The sequence below is a fragment of the Cuculus canorus genome, chromosome 2 (assembly GCF_017976375.1).
Source record: "Cuculus canorus isolate bCucCan1 chromosome 2, bCucCan1.pri, whole genome shotgun sequence".
Classification (NCBI taxonomy): domain Eukaryota; kingdom Metazoa; phylum Chordata; class Aves; order Cuculiformes; family Cuculidae; genus Cuculus; species Cuculus canorus.
The window spans coordinates 144,603,105-144,623,215 of record NC_071402.1 but is presented as its reverse complement, the minus strand read 5'-3'; the positions used below and the strand labels follow the sequence as shown (position 1 = coordinate 144,623,215).

The following is a 20,111-nucleotide window of genomic DNA, read 5'->3' as shown; positions in this document are numbered from 1 at the left end:
CCATATTCTACCTTTAAGATACTTAATGCAACCCTGCTAACGAACGACAAGCACGTGCAGCCAGAGGCAGCCTTTGCTCTATGACTACAACTACAGGTAAGCTCTCCAGCAGTTTTACAGCCACGTCAAGAGTTTGACAGCGTACAGGGTGAGCATTTGTAAATACCTGTACATAAACTGTTAAACATCCTAGGTATGTTACATAAAATACTTGTAAATATCTCTTATATTTGTCTGCAAATAATTCTAATAGAGCCTTGTACTTCCTCCCCTCCAAAATGGGTACAAAAAATTATTTTAATTCTGAGGAAGGAGAGAAACTGTGCACAACAGGAAACCAGGTCTTTATTTGAAAATAAGTAATCCATCTCAAAGTATGTGCGATCCCAGGCTTGCTACCAATAGACTTTCTGGAGTTTACACTATTAAAATATAGCAAAACTTAGTGGAAAAAAGCAAGTGAATATCTAAGAGAATAATTTAGGATATCTAAAGTCATCCAAGACACCAACATTTCTAATATTTTGGTGTCTCTTATCTTTGAGGATTGGTGCACTTACCAGGGAAACTTGTAAGTTACTTAAGCACAGAAAGTGTATTCAGTCTTAAAAAGTGATTCTTTAAGCTGTATGTAACCAAGCATTCTCCAGAGCATCCACACCAATGTTAGTACTGGGTTATAAGAATAACTTTCATCAGGAAAGTGGTTAAGAGTTTTCCTGCAAAACTTGTCATAGTGGGCTAACTGTATGTGTTTCCAAACTGGGAGAAAGCAGCTGCTTGCAGCTCTGATCAAAATATTACTTTACCTTTCAATAAATTTTTGTTTTTACTTCTCTTGTACCATCTCCTTTGGAATTCAAGGAATTAATTGTAGGGAATGCTAAAATGGATTAATGTGTGGCATAAAAATCTGCTGGTGTGCAGAGTACAAAGTGATATAAAATAAGAAGTTATAAAAATCAGTGGAAGCCAGTGTGACAGTAGCTGCAGTAGAAGCAAGGGACATTTGTACTTCATCAAAATACCAACTGGTTGTAAGCTACAATAAAAGCAGATGCTTCAGGGAAGTTTCAACAGCTGTTTATCCACAAGAAACATCACTTTCTAACTTGCCGCTATTAAAGGAAAGTTAAAGGCTAGTGTTAAATGAAGACAGAATAAAGGGAAAGAAAGACGAGGTTTGTAGTCCAATTGTTAGCCACACAGCTATGTTTTATGATACCTGGAGGGCCAGCTGATAAGTGAAGATGTGTCTCCTTCTGAATCTTTCTGAAGAAACCATTCAGGTTTTGCTTTCCCTGCACTACTACAGAAAACAGAACTTGAAGTAATTTTTGAGATCTCAACACATGCTCCCATTGTTTCTCCCAATCTTCCCTCCCCATACCCTTTTTTTGTTTTCTGATTACTCAGCTACAGATGATTGTTCATGAAAATAAAGAGCACAGCACATTAATCAAATTCAAACATGACAAACTGTGAAACAAATGATCATATTAATTCCATAAACATCTAAAAAGTATCCTGAAAGTTAAATATTTTGCAAAAGTAACTTTACCAAGTGTACGTTGTCCAGAATTTGAGAAGTGAAAGCAAATATACGATCATATTTTTGGCATTTGGCTTTGCAAGTCAGTTTGAAAGTTTATATAAGAAAACCTGGAAAAGTTTTTAAAACCAGTACTTTAATTTTTGGTTTAAAGTGGTAAAGATCACTTGGTCCGAAACAAAGTAGTAATAAGAATTTGACGAAGTCAGAAATTCAGATGGCTCTATCATACTTCCTAGCAAATTCTGAGAAGCAGATGGAACCGCTCTCTCCTCTAATAGCCCTGTATCACAAAAGCTTCAGAAATGTAAACCCTGTTAGCTCAAGTAAAGTATGCTGTGCCTCTGACTGATAGGGAAAAGAAGCTTAAAAACCAAAAGGAACCCTCAATTTTGTCTTGTCTTGATGCTATCCTGTTTCCATTTTGGAGTTGAAAGCATTAAAACAAACAAGAGCAGTGCAAACTTTAAAAAACCCTACAGGGAAGGGTGTCTGCAGACTATCTACCTACAGTTTCTTAAATACTTTCCTCATGTCCACCTTCAGCTACAGTCTCTCAGCAACAGCAGTTCACTTCATAGACTTTTAACCTTGAAAGCACTGACTGACTGGCCACACTAACATTCAGAAACAAACACCCCAGCAGTGACGGGTCAGGCTGCTTTCCATTATCTATAGCTACATCTGAAAACTCCCTGCATTGCATTAGAGCCGTTAGGGATGACAATCCCAAATTAAGCTCCACGTCATCTACTTCAGTTTTTCTTAGCTGGGCTTTCAATAAAAATAGTTGGAAAAGGTCAAACCTATGACCGTTCTTAAGATAACAATGCATTTACTGCAAATAAGTTTAAATTTGAGAACTCACCTACAGTCATGACCTTATCCAAATCAAGCTTAGACCAAAGTCAAACACCGCCTGTTAAAACATCTTTTGTTTTTTCCAAATGTTTCGGAATCCCTAAAGGATCTAACCAAATAGGAGGCAAAAAACTTTCACAGGAGCTGACAGGGTAGCTGGAATTGCTTTGAGGCAAGCAAACTTCCTTCTGGTCTCTTAATGTGTACTTTGGCACAGTTTTATAGTGGGCATCGCCCAAGCAGCGATTATTTGTGCTTGATTATTCATCCTTTGAAGACAGCAGTCAGAAGAACACAAGGCATGTTTCGAATTTAATCAGCCACTTCAGCAGCCAAATGCAGCCAATGTCAAATGATACCTTCTCAGCAATTTGTCATCTTCTCAGTGATGGATAATAAGATTAATTATTAAATCGTCTTAGGACTCAAGGCACAAAGCTTTCATATGTACACCAAAGCAATTTTCATTTATTTTCCAATTTGAACTCCACAAATTTAATAAAAACAATTTTGTAACTTATATAATGTAGAACTGACTTAAAAAAATGCAGTTTCCTGGAAAGCTGGCATTAGCCATTATTTTGCTTGTGCAAATGGCTGTATAGGAGACTACTGCACAGTAACTTTATAGAGACTCCATGGAAATCGGCAATGACTTCTCTACCACTAAGAAAGAGCGACAAGAGTTCCCAAGAGGTTATTCATAAATCTCTGAATATCACACCAGTGAGTATGCACTGGCACTGGAAGTTGCCAGGATTATTAAAATGAAGAACAGGCTCTTGGCAACTTGGGCTTTAAAATGCCACCTACTGCCTACATGTGTACCCAAACAAGAGACCAAATCCTAAGTTTAAACTCTTGGCTGCTGCAAGAGCTCTATCACATCTTGGTGGGTGCAGATGATTTCCTTCAAAAGATAAGACAGACAGTAATTGTGGGAAACCTGTTTAATGTAAATACTGACCCAAGCCTTGTCCAGAAAGAATCTGAAATTAGTGATAACAGAGTCAACAATTTGTATTAAATTATGACTTCTTCCTGCTGCTTTTGCCCCAGTCTCTCATTTGATAATAAGGCACTACTGCAGAGCAGGAAAGTAAAAATGACCATAGCACAAATGGGATTAAGTGTAAACTCTGGAACTGTGCTCTCAGCATCCACCTGAAAATGGATCCTACCATTTCATTACCTGAAAACAGAGAACAACTAAGTCTAAAAACAAGGAAAACCTTGCAGAAGGGGCCTGTCTCCAGTGCTTGCCAAATGCAAGGTTACTTTCCCTCTGATGACTTTTTCTGAAATGATATTCTCTTAAAATTCTGGCTTAATTGGGAGAGTCTGATGACAACTGATTTAGCTATTCCATGCAAAAGAAGGTAAGCGGGATTAGAATTCACCTGAATAATGAAAAGCTATGAAAAAAATACTAAGAGGCTACTACTAGTGTGTCCTATGCAGCAAAGTGAAACAAAAAAAAAGAAGGCTAAGTGCATTTGAGCTGTTTATAGGCACTATAAATAGATGACATAACCAATTCACCAGGTGGTTAACCGTTGACGTGGAAGATTACTTCCTCACTAAAACTTCAAGGTATGCTTGTAAGAGTTAATGGAAAGGCCACAATAATAAGAATCAAGTTCTGTCATTTTAATGGGAAGGATAAAGAAATCCAGTCAAGGCAGCTTGTTTCTGAACCTACTGCAAAAAATGCCAAAAAGTGTGAACAGTGCAGTCTGTGTCAGTTATTTCAGTTTTTTAGAAACAGTCAGCACTGCTCAGCATGATGCAGATGTGTTTATGATTAAGTTCTCATTACTATTTATATAGTTTTTAGCTGCAACATTTTAACTTCAATTTTTACAGTTGTTAGCTTCCATCTGTCTATCTACCTAGAAACTAAAGAATCGTGCTTAGAGAAAATAATATTTAAAAAAAAAATTAAGTTACGTGTTGCTTTCAGTCACCAGAACACTTTGGCAGTCTGTTTTTGCACTGCAGTGTGAAATCATAATGTGAAATCAGTGAAAACTACTTTTTTCCCCCCTTCAGGAAGAATGTGGTTACTCTATTACTAGAGTAAATCTGTCAAATACAAAGTAACTCAGCATAGCATGAGAGAGGCTATGTTTTCCAAATTCAGCATGGAATTTCAACTCTCCTCTCTGCCTCTCTACAGACATTCCCCAATATTATCTGAAAAATTAACTATCATGGTTCAAAATGCTTTCATAGCAGGAAAACAAATCAACTATTATTTCAACTGGCACAAGACACTTCTCAGCTTTTAAATCTTGAGACCTGATTTTTTTATTTTTTTTTTTTGGCAGAAGTTATCATAAAGTTATTCAAATCTTCACTGAGAAACAACTTGCCTTTACTTGTAACCCCTCACCCAAAAAATTACAGAACATAGAGGAACAGAGTTAAAGGCTTGCTCTAACAGGTTATAAAAATAACAAAACAAAAAACTAAAACAGATTTAGAACCCTAACTGCTTCGATTTCTAGTTTGTGTAAATATCTTAAACATCAGTTATTCCACTCCCCTCCAAAAGGGGCTAACTTCAGCACGAATTCTATAAAGTGAAACCAAGGACATAAGTAATCCTAGAAATAGATACATGCTTCCTTGTACTAGAAACACACTGTGATTCAGTAAACCCAAGCAACCCAGCCTGAGACATGCAAACCACTAAATATATTCCCCGAGAGCAATAAACTTATTCTTATAGATGTTGTAGACACTGCTGCAGAAAGTCATGAAGATAAAGGAATCTCTTCATGAGCAAACAAAATCATGCTTACCTTTGTCTGATGTTACTGTGCAAGGGCTGGTCATTCTGCAAATGGATTGGTGAGGCTGCCCGCTTTGGTGAAGAAAGGGACTCTCTGGGGGTTTGCTTTGGTGATATTGGCACTTCATTATAGGAGGAAGATTCTCGTCCAGAAAATGAAAGGGAGACAGAACTATCGAAGGTTGTTGAAGGGTCAGAAGCCTGTTTAATGGCACTGTCATCATCTGTTTTTCTATCACTCTTTCCATTTGAGAGGTCTTCTTTATCTGGAACACCATCTTTTTCATGGCTGGAATACTCTTTGGATTCAGAAATTGCACTCTTCAACTCCTTTATCTCAGTCCTGGACAAACACAGGGAACCAGAGTCCTTGTTTCCATCATCTCGTTTTTCACTTTTCACTCCCTTTCTTTCCACGCTATCGGGATCTTTCCTTGCCCGCGTATATCTGGATGAGTAGTCAGAATCCAAATCAGAATCAAGAGATAATCCATATTTTTCTGCCAGCTGCCGCCGCCTCTCTGCCTTGTACCTAGCTATTCTTTCTGCTTTCGACTCTAGTTCCTGGGCATCCATGTTCCCTGTACTATACAAGGCCTCTGTGTTACCTCCTGTGATTTCTGCTCGGTATCTGGATGACCTAGGTTGTTTTTCTACAGAAGAATCTGAAGTTTCCTCCTCTTCATTTGATCTTCCTGCCAAAAGCACAACATATATGAGCAAACTCCTACCCACTATTCACACTGGGTTAAGCAAAAGCTTCCCATTTTCTTACAAATCAAAGTGTACTAATGACTGCACAGATAGATTACATTTTTCCACTTATGTCTCCAAAAGCACATATAAGTGATTAAGAAATGTGTATTAGTTATAATTCATTAAGAGTCTCATATCAAATTATTGTTGTTTTAAAACAATATGGATAATCTACCCTTTCCAACTAAATAATTAAAAAGCAAGTTAAAAAACTTCTGACCACAGCTTTTCCACAAAACTCCTCTCCACGTACTGCACAAATGATAGGGTAGTAAACACGAATTAATTCAGCAATTACTTGATTGACTGACTGATGCATACTACTTACCTAAGTGGGGGCTGTAGGGGTCAGTTGCACGCATATATCGTGGTGTATCTTCCTCTAGTAAACGGTGTGTGACTGATCCAGGACAGTTTTGTAAAAGCATAGGTTGTGTATCATTTTCAATTCCCTCTAAGCGTCTAGCTATTCTCTCTTTTCTGTAAAAGATGTGAAAAATGGGAAATCAGGCGTCTCTCAAGATTTGATGGGAGAGTTTCTAAAACAAGGTAATAAAACAAGATTTGTGTTTTCTTTTAGAGGTCAAAGACTTTTTTTTTTTTTACCTTTTCATTTCAAAAAAATCTTGCTTGTTCGGTTCAAACAGTTTTCTTAATTCAGAAACTGAGAAAACAAAAAAATATACAGTTTATAAGCTGCTAAGTTTTCAGAAACTCACAGAAACTTGCTAAAATGCTTCAGAATAAGAAACAACAGACAAATAAAAGTTAAGAGCTTTAAAACAGCTTTTGTCAGTGAACAAGCATTTTCCTCTTGTCTTCCTAGTTTATGAAGCTTGTGTTGTCAGAAGTGCATCAGGCACATAGGCGTGGACACCAAGGAGTCCTCCCCTCCAGGTACTTCCAGGCTAAGCTAGAATCTGCATCCCAGCAATTTTCAAGATCTAGTACAAAATGGGCAAGTTGTATTTTGATCAGCTGAGGTCAAGCCTACATGCTTTAAAAAAATGTTCTAACCAGGCAGTATGGAATTACTGCTTACCTTGTCTACACAGAGGTTGAGTATTGGCTATGATTAAAGAGAAACAGTATTCCCTATTCTTTACTGTCCTCCACTCCTCCATATCAAGCAGACCTTATGAATTCCCATGACTCATGGCTGGAATGAAAATCACCGTGTACCCTCATGATATTCCTGCATGGTTAATCACTTTCTACTTTGCTGATTTTCTACTTTTGCTAATTTTGCTAATAATTGGACATACCTTCCTTCTCTCCTGCACGGTTAATCACTTTCTACTTTGCTGATTTTCTACTTTTGCTAATTTTGCTAATAATTGGACATACCTTCCTTCTCTCCCCCTAAATTGTTTGGTGGCATTGTGTGCTAGTAGATACCTGTGACAGTACACAGAATAGTAGTTAACCAACAGAAGGCGTGATAGATGAAGTAATCCCTATATATATACACACATGTGCACAGTTATGAGTGATGTTCGCAGAACACACAGAAGCAATGAGTGCTACATAAACAAGTGTGATGTGACTTTATACCACCAGGAAGAGAAACCATCCAGGCTGCCAGAAGATGCAGTGGACTGGGGTGTGTGTGTCTGTGTGCCTAACACCCACCATTCACCCCTCCGTATCACTACATTGGCTAAGATGTGGCGCTAAAAGCTGTGCAAGCCTGCTCTGATGCACCACACCTCTGGGGTTCTGATAGTGTTAACCCAGAGATCAGAAGTTAAACCAAAGTCTACAGCCTGCTAAATCAGCCTTAGATTGCCATCAGAAACGCCTAATGAGTCAGAATTGTCTAGCAGACACTATTCCAAACGTTGCAGAAGTAAATCTATTAACTTTTTTCCCTACCAGACTTTGTTGCTCTAGATGAAAGATAAACATTATTGAAACACCATCCTTTTAAAGGTTAGATGCACCTTCTCTCCCTTTTCTCTACATGCAGACCTAAGTCAGAGTTTCAGCTTAGCTGACATGTATCCAAGTTCACTGTAGTCAACACAAGCACAGCTCAGAGGTACAGACACTATTGACACTGGCTGTCATATCAAGATTACGTGCTGAAAAGCCACTTGGACTCCAGGTAAAATGTCTTGGATCAGCAACAATGAACATATCCTGAACATGACTACTCAGAGGAAGAAATGGCTGAGGTATGAATATAGCATCTGAGGCTATAGATGACTGCCTCCTGGGAATGTCTGATTAACAGGGGAAAGAAATCAACTGGGCCACTCTCCAAAACAACTCCTTTAGTCTACATTTTTACGGAAAGCAGACTTAAGCAATCTGTTCGAATTTCTCAAACCAGGTTAGCTCAGATTGTCATCATGCCATGAAAAAAATCTAATACGTATGCATTTGATTCAACTGGCAGTGCAGAGTAGCTAAGTAGGCAGCTACTTAACAGTGCTAACCCAAGGGACAGGCCTCCTATGCCTAACTTCAGCACTTGCAGCACAGCAGACTGAAGACTATGTTGTTGACCATGTTGACAGTGCAAGAGAGCCACTGAAAGTCAGCAAACTCCAGGGAAGTATCTGGAGACAGATGGGAACCAGACTTGGGTAATGAAAAATTTGCATCCTGAACCAATACCAAAGAAAAGATGAGCCCTTGCATCGTGTTTTCACAGACATTTCTATCAACGCATGAGCAGTTCTCGCTGCTGTCCTGCCTACTCAAGCTGTGTTATAATAGCAGTGGAACTGTATTAAACAGAGAACTTGCCCATGTGAAACCAGCTTTCGTCTCACATTCACACCAAAGGAAATGATTTCTCGTAAATACTTTGCTCTCACCTCTGCCCAATCTACTTCTGTTCAAGCTTGCTCCTTTGGCTAGAAGAGGTTTTTTTTGTTCCATCTGTTTGCTATACATACACAAAATGTTCAAAACAAACCCCATAATTGTTCTGCCACTTCAGACAGGCCAAAGGCCTCCACAGCTCACAGTTAATAAACCACATTCCATCCAAATCCTGATCATTTGTGTTCCCGAGACACTGATTTATAGAGTCTCTAAAAACATCATCAGAGAACAGGTCTTTTACACAGTTTTAGTAAAGCTCTAGAGCAGAGGTTCATATACTAAAGTCGCCTTTTTGTCCCCCCTCCCAAAAAAGGAATCTTGACTATAAGTCGTCCTCATACAAGAAATGTGGAACATCCAAAGAACTCCCAGTAGCATTAGCTCAACACACTCTTGCCACATGTTAGCTGAAGTTCCAGAGATTCTACTACTGCTTTGCAGTCCTAAAAAGAGCACTGGCCTCATGAAGCATCTCTCCAACACCTCCCCAAACAAGATGGGACAAAAATAGCATGGGACTACTATATGCTGCCTTACACTTTTTCCACACTTGAGATTCCAGAGAGTAATTTCAGCTAGGTCGGCCAACATCTGCAGAGCTTTTCTGTGTAAGCATTTTCAGCAATATTCCTCTTCTTGAGAAATGGAGAAAAGAAGCACTCTCTACCTCCGCCAAAACCAAAACACGATGACAAAACACAGAATTCTCCTACTCTAGTGTTTTGGTTTTGCTGTATAAAATATTTTACTTCAAAATATGGAAGTCAGTTGGAGAAATTTCACTTCCAAGGACACTTGTTGGCCCTTGCAAGCTTATGTCTGAGAAGATTTCTCTTTTTTAATTTGCAATTTGAATATGTTGGTACCAACTGCCCATCTATTCATGGGATGTTTTCCCACGTGACTATCAGAAACTACACAATTTCAAAGATACGCATGACAGCATTAAGGAATAACAACACTTCCATCTAAAAGGTAGCACAAAGATCTGATTCAGCACACAAGAAAAGACCAAGAACCTTAAAATAATTAATTTCACAGTAAAAGCTCCTTATCTCCTTACTTCACGCCAACCTACTTTGTAAATACTGTTGGTCAATACAGCTAACAGAACAGCCCTGAATGTCAGGCTTTATTTTAGGATGTTAAGCAGGATGCTATGATAGGATACCCTCTAAGGCAGACTATACAAAGGCATCTTAATTTTGGTAACTGTAGACTTTCTGAGCATAATTTACTTTATACCAGTATTTAGCAAAAGTCATGTTGTTCCAAGTCCCCTCCCAGATGAAAAACAAAAAGTACATTTGAAGTGCACCTTATAAAAATGTTTAAAACCCTCCTTTGATTAAGGTGAAAGATTTCTTATAGAATACAGAAATCTTTCAAAAACATTTGTTACAGAATATAAAGAAGTTTTTGCCAAAAGCCCTCTTTGATAACAGCAGAGCAGATATAATGTGAATAAAATCGCGGGTATGTGACAGCAGTTTTATTTTTAAAAATCAGAAGCTGTAAAAAATAAATCAAGCCTTCCAGAAGTTCCTAGTAGAAAATGAGCACGTACATTTGTGAAGTCTGAACAGACGTGGATCATAAGTTTCCCTGCTAGAGGTTTAATTTCTCAGATGGTAAATAGCCACTGTAAAGCAGGTGTGTGTATATATATAAATATATTCATTTTGAGGAAAATTTAACACAAGAGTGAAGCCTATCAGTCTCATTCCTTTCCTCACCTGGAAAGATGATGGTCTACAAACCACGCTGAAAAAGAATTTATCTTCTGTTTATGCTACCAGAGGCACACTAACACAATGTTTAAGTGCAGGCACCAATGTGTGAGACTTCAGCTAGGCTCTTTGAACTTCAGTTCAGTCTGTATCAGTTGAAAATTACATTCCTCCGGTTTTCCAACATGCACAAATCGAGATCAAAGTTAGGTCCTAGATGGGATAAATAACCTGGATTTTCAGAATGTGGATGGCTTTAAGTAGTCCTCTCAGCTCCCATTGCTAACTTTCTTAAGTCTGGTACATACCAAATCTAATGCCTTTATTACAAGAATAATTTCTCAGGAAACAGAGAGATCTTGGAACAGATATTATTTCACTGAAAAGTAAATCACAGAGAAAGTTTATCAAATGAAGGCTCCCATAATTAATTTTTTGCCAGCGTGATTGCAAGGCTATATACATGGAACAATGAGGGACTATGTATTCTCACTGACTAGTGCTCTCAGGAAGTCTGTATTGTATAAACGCACACCATCTTTCCATCACTGTGTCAATGAAGTCTCCTTCCAAAGATCTCTAACGATTATGTTATAAAAGCAAGCATATCAGTTAAATATCACTTAAGTGTTATGCTGGAAAAAAGAGCTTCTTTATATAGGAACTCTGCAATAAATGACATTAAAAGAGTAATACAGTTCCTTTATGTTGGTGCACTTAGGCTTGTAGTTTTTTGGAAAGTGTAAAAATACCATAAGATCACGCACATAGTTTTAATAAAAGTTCTGAGACCCACAACATTCCTGAGTGAAGGGAACACATTTATGTCAGTTACATGTAGTAAAATGTCGCCCTTTACTGGTCAAGAACTATTTCCAAGCTGATTGTGATTTCCTGTAAATAATACAAGAGAATTAATTTTCACCTTTACTTCAACTGTATTAAACGATAAAGATGGAATTGCTGTTTTTTCTTCATAAGTAACTCAAAACCATAAATTTTTAAAAAATAAAAATTCTAAAACCCATACATACTGCAGGTCCTTCAACAGGCAAGACTAAAATTCTGTGTGTAGTTAGCAGGTTGTGCAAGCGTAGTGATTCTAGCAACCAATGACAAGGACCAGAAAGAGTTATGACTACAAGCCAAGTTAACACCTTTGAATTCAGTATCAATCTATCTGTACAAGGAAACCTCTCTGAAGTTTTGAATTTCACTTACTTCTGAATCCACTGAAGACTAGGTGAACAAAGCTGAACTTTATGAAGCAGGGATTTACAAGGACTTGTAAAAAAAGCATTGTGGCTCATCCCATGTTTCATGCCCTGTGCATACATTGCAGGGAAAAGGAAACTCATTTTCAAAACATCAAATGATTTTAACTGCGCTTTGTACCTGCACAGACTAAACTTCATATATTGTTAAATTACCACTCATGTTCATAATGTGTCTCCCTTACGTACCTTTTGGAAGTACTGCTAAGAGATTAGCATCAATATCCTTTGTACTGTTTGCAAGTTCTTCTTTATCTTCAAATGAGAACTCCTTCTGAAAACTGAAAGCAACATCTGGTTTACAGAACTGTGGATGTTTCTGCTACAAATCAAACAACGCTGAGATGTAATCAATTTACTGCAAGATAGTCTAACAAAGATACCAAAGAAAATATTTTCCATTAGAACAAAACAAGAAATAAGCTCAAGAAAGTCACAAAGCCAAACCTAACATAATTTGAAACTTGTTTGGAACTGACTGTGACACATTTTGCATTAAATTACTGAGACTGCCTTCAAAATGCTCCACTAGCAATCACATTTGAAACAATCTATACTGAATGATTCTCCATAAATATTAAAACATAGTTCATCAAATGCAGCACTGTACATACTCTCCACATAGAAGCCTTCTTCATTACTATCCTATTGTTGTTACTGCACTGATCTCTGGATATGGCTTACAATGCACTAACATAAGCAGCGGATCATTTAGTTTTATACCTTGACTTCTCAAAACATCAAAAACGCCCATTCAAAGGAAACAATATTTCTTTAAATACGTTCATAAAATATACAAATTTCATCCATAAAATGTAGGTGTCGTAACCATCTAAAGTAGATACTAACTGTCTACAGAGATTTTTTTGGAGGAAGTGTTTCTCCTTGTGGGTAAACAAAGTGATATTTTTCTCTCCAATTATTACAAAATTATTAAAAATAGAGAGAGAACTGTTACATTCTGCCATTATGACTTCTAAACTATCCCAATTAGGCATAAGAAAAGTTACACTAGTCTTAAAATTCTTAGCAAACTGTGTACACAGGTGTAACAGATACAAATCCCCACAGTGATCTCAGGCTCTTCATTTTGCCATGGTAGTGATGTGCCACATGATTTACTGTCATTCTAATAAGACAAATTACACAGTCTTACCATTGGAAAATCTTTCCTTAGGACAGCTTTTAATGACTTTTTAAAGAACTGAATACCCTTTCATCAGTGGTATTTAGTTAGAAAAGAAAACATAGTGAAAAAAAAAATTCTCTACTTACTGTTCCGAAAGAACATTTCTCATTTAAAAGAGTTTTAACATATAATGACTAATGACATTTTACATGAACTCCAAGAAGTATTTGCTTCTTCATAGTTTATAAATAACATTTCTTTGTAAGTCATTGAAGAGACAAAAAAACCCTTGAAATGACAATAAAGACACTGGGCTGTATCACATTCAGGCACCATGCTGCTTACTGCAAATCGTCTCTGCAGTTACAGAAATTATTCCAGGTACTGCCAAGAAAAGTAATGTTAGCCTCTACAAGAAAATAGAAGATTAAGAGCTGCAATAAGCTGCTCATTATAGAAAACTGTATCCTTATAGGGTGAAAACACTTTAAAGGAACTAAAGAAAAACAAGATCAAATTTAAAAAGACCACACAGCAGCCACATACAAATGGGTGCATGTGTGATCAGAGACTGAGCAGAGACTCAGACAGTTAACTGCATGTTTCTATAGGCCTAACCCCACACTACCAGCACTCATGATTCTTATTAGCCTCACAACAGGTTATCGTCTTACAGACACGGCTTCTGGAGAACCCCTAGGTGGAGAGATTCAGTTTCCACTTGAAATCAGCTTCTACTCCTTTTGGCTGAGGATGAGTTTGAAAAATGTGAATAATATTGTCCAAAAGTCATAAATCAAACCCTACATTTATTTTGTCAAATCAACTTGACTACTTAAGACTTGTCTCAAAAGTGATGAGGGACTCAGCTCATGACTTTTGAATACCTGGGATTTATTTAGTAGCATCTCCAATTGCTTCCATAATGCTTGTGACAGTGCTGCACCTTAAGTTTCCATAAACATGGGACTGTACAGAAAAGCATTCACTCATAGAGCAAAATCCTTGTTTAGACTGACTGTGCACCAACATCCACAACTATGCCTCAGACCCACACGAACTTCCAAGGTAATATCATACAGAAGCAGGACTGGCACTAGCTTACTGTTGCTAAAAGGAACTGTATTATAACATCGCTTGTGCAGCCTCAGCAGATTTAGGTACAATAAACTAGTAAGGTTTTGCTCCTTCCCCCTCCTCCAATCTCCAGGGAGTGCCAGGGACTGTGAAGCCAGAGGCCCTCTAAACCCAGACTAAAAGTCTTCCACTTGCTTTCCATCTTGTTTTTTACATGCCAGTGTTGTTGGTTACCTTACTTATTTCTCTTAGCAGAAGTTTTCCATGTCTACTCAGCTTCTTCAATACAGGCTCTCAGTTTCAGAGATGATCTGTAAAAATGTCTTCTATCTATCCCAGTTTTACATCATCTATTTTGTATATGGTGACCAGAATTGGACAGTCTTGATTCCAGACCTGGGTCTTACCAGTGTCTTACAAAACCAGGAATTTTAGTAAGAAAAGCATTAATATATGACTAGCCAGATGAATGTCAGGATCTACAACACATTTGCCTTTTTATATCTACACTATATTGGTCGCTCCATCTTGCATGAGAAACAAATATGCTAAGAGTTTGCTTTCATCAGTTCAAAGTGACGGAAAAAACTACCAGCCCCCAATGCACAACTGTGCACTTAGTATTACTACATTACATCTCTTTTCTATTACTTCTCAAGGTCATCCAATCTTCCCTTCCTGTATGTGAGCTCCCTCCTCCTTTGTACCGAGGGTGGCTTCAAACCTTTGCTCACTGGCAGATTTCATTAAAATTCTTTTAATAACCACAAACTACTCGAGTTTAACTCTCGCTGGGCTACACGGCACCACAGGTTATCTGCCTTGGGTAAGTCCTTTCAGTTGCTCTTATGCCCTCATTTTCCATTTCCCTCTGGACAGACTGACAACAATTATTTACTTGCTTATTTTTAAGTTATTAACTCCTATCACACACTGGATATTTTATCCACATCAGAGGATTTTTTCATGTTCAAAGGAGTTCTGTTGCAAAGCTGCAGGTGGCATTGCTTGTTTTAAATATTTGCACATTAGAAACACAAAATATTTTTAATGGATGTAACAGTTACATTGTTTTCACCTCTATAGAGAGTTCAGAGACAGGGCACTGCTCTGAAGATGATACAATCAAGCTAAACAATTCGGTATGTATAGAGAAATATATAAAATTAGTTCTAAAATGAAAGTAGGCACATTTAGGATGTGTCACAGTATTCAGTAAGAACATTCATTAGGAATCTAAATTGAGTCAGAATGATGTTCAAGCAATTCCAAAGAGTAAAAAAAATAATAATAATTTAAAAAAAATTACAGGACACTACTCATAGGGGATTTTAAAAAATAAACTCATAAGTAACTCACCAAGATTTCCTTTTTTCTCAAAAGGATCTATCCAGATGTCTCCCCACTTTATTCGTTTCTCTGCTAGAGAAGCACTTGCAACATCAATTTAGTTGCTTAAGTGAAGTCAGACAGTCAGACTTGGATTGTCAAGTATATTGTCCATTCTATGTTATCCACAACCCTGTTCCAGAAGTATCACAACTACATCTACTCATCTTTGCTTTTCCTAATTTCTCAAGTCATGCTATATATCTAAGTGCAGATTCTGAGCAGCAGCACCACCAGGAGTTTCTGCACTTAACAGCTAGGCTATGCACATTCATTACTGAAATAATTTAAAGCATACTTGGGTTTCTCTAACTGAAAAAAAAATGTTAAAAGTTTGCAAGAATTCTTTCTTCTTCGAGTCCCTGTCAAATCTGGATACTGCAAGAGAAACTTCTCATCCTTTGCTTGTCTGAAATACAGACTGTGATAATGGTTCGTGAAATGCAACCAACAGCATGAGGACCCACAAGTTTGTTTTACACAGGATTTGTGTGTGCTTTGGCCTCAGGTTGCCAACAACCTCATTACACTCCTCAATGTTCAGGAATTTATATGATTCCTACTAAAACACAGGCAACAATATTTCACAAGCTCTGTTTTTCTTTACAAACAACACAAAATATGACATTAGTAGAGTATTTGACAGTCTGAGCAGTTACATTGTTCTTGCAACTTCCAAAGTAAGTGTGGGCTGCTTCTATACATCAGGGACTCCAGGCTGAAAATCTCATCTTCTGCTGCAGCAGCAGCATACATTTTCTAAATAGCTGTCCCACTAACCTAGTTACAAAAGCAAGCAAAATTTCAATCCAAATGCCACTGGTAACACTGCCCTGCCATCTAGATTAAGGCTACAGGATATACTGAGTTTTTCTGAAAAATTGCAAGAAGATTCACTTTTATACATGCCAGCGAGTCACTTGGCATTCATTTGTCTTCTCTTTCTCCACCTCCAGGAGAATTTCCTTCTCTGGACTCTTAGGTAAAAATGGTCCCTTCTGTTGTCACATCCTTCTCTACTCTCACTCTGCTTTCCCCTACCTGCCTTACATAACTAATGCATCTTCTACAACACCTCTCTACAGTACCTAAGCAACAACATTTCTTCTTTAGGAAGAAATTCTTCACAATGAGGGTGGTGAAGCACTGGAACAGGTTGCCCAGGGAAGCTTTGGATGCGCCATCCCTGGAGGTGTCCAAAGAAAAGCTGGGTGGGGCCTTGGGAAGTCTTGTTTAGTGGAAGGTGTCCCTGACGATGGCAGGGGGGTTGGAACTGGATGATCTTTAACGTCCCTTCCAACGCAAACCATTCTATGATCTATTCTATTCTAACATGGTAGGGAATCAGATGTGCTCCAGAAGCTGTGAATTGACTGAAAAGATACTTGCAAATAACAGCCTGGCTGCCTAAGGCTGGTAGATTCCTTTGCAGTTGAGCCCACAAAACAGCTGCCTGCTGGGGCAAGAGTTGGTTCCCAACTCTCTGACCTCCCTTCTGTGCCATCATGAATGAGTCCAGCAAGCACAAAGGTGCACATCCAAAACCAGTTGGAGTGAGGATGAGGAGAGGGAATGTGACCTGCCATCTTGTTTAAGTGGAACTGTATCCCCTTACTCAGTCTTGTGGAACCGTGTCCTAAGATTGTACACACAAGGCGGGATGGCCCTGCAAGGAAGCAGCAACTTCACCTCTCCATTCATCTCAGCTGCGTCACCCTCCCATGTGCTGACAAAGCTCTCTGCATGGCTATATAATTCATTCACCTACTTGGACCAGCTTCTTTTGCAGATAGTACAATTTTCCAAGCTGCTTTGCTACACATCTGTACTGTCTTCATGCCATTCAAGAAAAAGTCAGTGGCAGGAGGTTCAGTGCAGAATGTGACTCTTCCCTTTGCAATGACAGCTATAAATTTTCATGTTACTTAGGAGGCAGCCGGTGGTTTCAATATCTGTTCAGAGCATCTGCTTCATGTCAAAGCTCGGTCCTGCAACAGGACCAATAATCATTTTCCCTGACAAAAGAATAAACATAAATTCAAACAGTGAGTGCAAGTTACAATCATGAAAACTTGATGCCCAGACATCTTCACTCGGCAAGAAAAACTTGACCTTACCTTAATGCTCTCTTCCTTTGAAGCAGTCGTGAAGGTTTAAATCTGACTGAGTTTTCTTTGTCAAAATCTGTGAAATGAAAAAACACAAGATAGCAAAGATGCTTTAATAAACAGGAATCTTTTAGGAAATGAAGTTATAGTCTCCAATCATAGTCCTTTTCCACTGGAAAAGACTGTGCAAAGGCCTTCCATCTAGTCAAAGGAGCATAAGCTCTCACACCCAACATGGTGATAAACCAAAGCTTTGCAAAAACGAGTACAGACAGTAAATGAATCAAAAGCATTAATAATACATGGAACTGCCATGTTCTAATTCTTGGTGTAGCACTGCAGCCTGGGGCTATAATTTAAGCTCCTTGACTCAGTTTCCCAGCTTATAAATGGATGGTAGACATGTTTATGAAGCACTCTGCAAATGAGAAATGCTGAAAGCAGCAAGAGCTTTTTTGGCCGCAGCCTAGCAATACTACAAAAACTGCATATTCACTGCAGAAGTCAGAGATGCCCAGCTGAGGATCTGTTGCAACACATTATTACACCATCCATGGCTGAAATATTTCTGAAGGTTGCCTATTGTTTGGAAGGTCCCATTTTTTCTTCTGAATAGCCTTAGAACATGCTTACTGTCAAAGAGGAACACTTGTTTACCCTTAAAAGTAAAAGGCAGATGCAGCCTTATCTTCAAATAGTATGTAAAACCTCTAGTTCCCAAACCTTTGTGAATCATAGCAAGGAATGGGCAAACTCCTCTTTCCCCTCTAGATTTAACTTTTTACTTTCTGCAGTAATGAGCATGATCAGAGGGCCTAAACACTGACCACTGACAAGGGGGACCTGTGCTACAAGTACCGTCTCCCTCCAGCAATGAAGATGCTATTAAGAGACCCTAGAGAACTGCTAGCCAGGAAGCAGCAGAGCACCCTGTCAATGACTGCTGTTAAAAGACACATGAAGCTACTAATAATTTAATCCCAATTGGAAAATTGCCTCTGTCTCCATCTGTATTAAGTCAACCACCCCAAGACCCTGAATTAATGAAAAACTGGTTGCTGATGAAGTGTTCGTTTTATTTTTCAAAGACAGACCTGAATATTACACAACCTGAACATCAGAAAAATTCAAAAGCAGCAACATCACTTTTACTCTATCTCGGAACTGAGATTTAACTATTTCAAAGAAGAGCTATCTGCTATAAAGAATATTTTTCACTTATACTAAATATTTTATAATGTAGGTAGGAAATTTCTTATTTTTGCAAAAAGGGTTTAATGAAATCTATTATAGCTAATAACATGGATCATAATTTAAAGAATGTATCCTTTCTCTAAGCCTTTCAAAACTTTTCACCCTCCTCCCGTCTTCCACTTCTTTCTGTCACAACAACAAAAAAAAAAGTAAAAGAAAAAAGGAAAAAAGACCATTTTAACAGCTTGAGAAAGAGGCTTAAAACATGCAAACCCACATTTTTTAAGCATCTGCTACAAGTCACTGCAGATTTCAAGCAGCTTTGCTAACAGCATTCTTCAGCTTTAACAGGCAACTTTTTCCTGTTTTTCTTAACATTAATTTTCTACTTCCAAATAAATGAAGAGTTAAAGCACATAGATCACATAGAAACATCTTGTTAAACTGAACCAGAGTATTATAAAAAAAACAGTATGAATGGTATATGAATAATTAAATTTTACACTACAGCATTAAAAAGAATACTCTGTGCCATAACTATCCTCTAAAAAGTCCAGATTTACATTATTGTGAGAAGACTATGCAGTAACTTAAAAAGCCCAGCTCAGTATCAGCTTAGCTAATCAGAACCAGTTGTATCTTAAATTTATAGCTGTTCTAACAGGATATAACCCATCCTACAGCTTTTGGCACTAGAACAGCTGTCCACCATGAAAACCACAAGTAGACCACAGAGAAATTCTCCCTAACCTAGCCAAAACTGGAGAGGGGATATGAGAAGGGAAGAGAGTTGTTTCCATTGCTTTGCTGGAAGAATGGAGGGAGAAAGGCTGCTAAGGGGGGCACACAAGCCGTTTTGACTCTTGCTATCCATTAAACATATTCAGCAACATTCACACATACCATATCTATAATGCCTCAACAACATCTTAAACCTTTACTGTATTTCACAGGGGGAAGATCCTCTCTTCACAAACCATTCCCCCGACCCCCCCTAAAGCAAAAACCCCAACCAAGCAATTAAATTCTGTTACACAGTTTTGAGATTTTATGTATGTCCTCCTGTTCAAATTAAACCCCATGTGGGAGGATTAAAGTCCAATAAAACTTATTTACTACAACATGGAAGTCTTAAAATTAAAAACAAACACAGGAGAAAAAGTAAAGCAAATCTGCTTTAAAAGCGAATAAATATGTCCCCAAGAGAAACATCAGTTTAACATATTCTTAATTCAATGGTTAATTTAAAGAACCCCCTCCCCTAAACCTCAAAGTACCTGCCGCACAGAAGGAAAATCTTTGCAACAGCATTTTGTTCCTTCTTTCACTGAAGAATCCCGCATGTGTTTATAACCACATTAAAACAATTTAAAATATTTGTATTTAAGAGTATATTTACTGAAGTGTAA

The 20,111-nt window shown here is 38.0% G+C and overlaps 1 protein-coding gene across 29 annotated transcripts in view; it reads right to left on the bottom strand.

Annotated features, from left to right (window-relative positions):
* Nucleotides 1–20,111, bottom strand: part of SVIL (supervillin) — a 138,269-nt gene that overhangs the window by 50,500 nt on the left and 67,658 nt on the right. For 18 of the 29 annotated variants that reach the window (XM_054057674.1, XM_054057657.1, XM_054057658.1 and 15 more), the window contains 6 exons: nt 17,518–17,584; nt 11,995–12,086; nt 6,573–6,630; nt 6,295–6,446; nt 5,221–5,905; nt 1,226–1,309 (listed from right to left, as the gene is read on the bottom strand). In XM_054057674.1, the coding sequence (XP_053913649.1) occupies nt 1,226–1,309; nt 5,221–5,905; nt 6,295–6,446; nt 6,573–6,580 (929 nt within the window). In that variant the 5' untranslated portion in view covers nt 6,581–6,630; nt 11,995–12,086; nt 17,518–17,584. Of the gene's footprint in view, nt 1–1,225; nt 1,310–5,220; nt 5,906–6,294; nt 6,447–6,572; nt 6,631–11,994; nt 12,087–17,168; nt 17,416–17,517; nt 17,585–20,111 lie in introns of all 29 variants that reach the window. The other 11 variants (XM_054057666.1, XM_054057678.1, XM_054057681.1 and 8 more) reach the window with 3 other exon arrangements.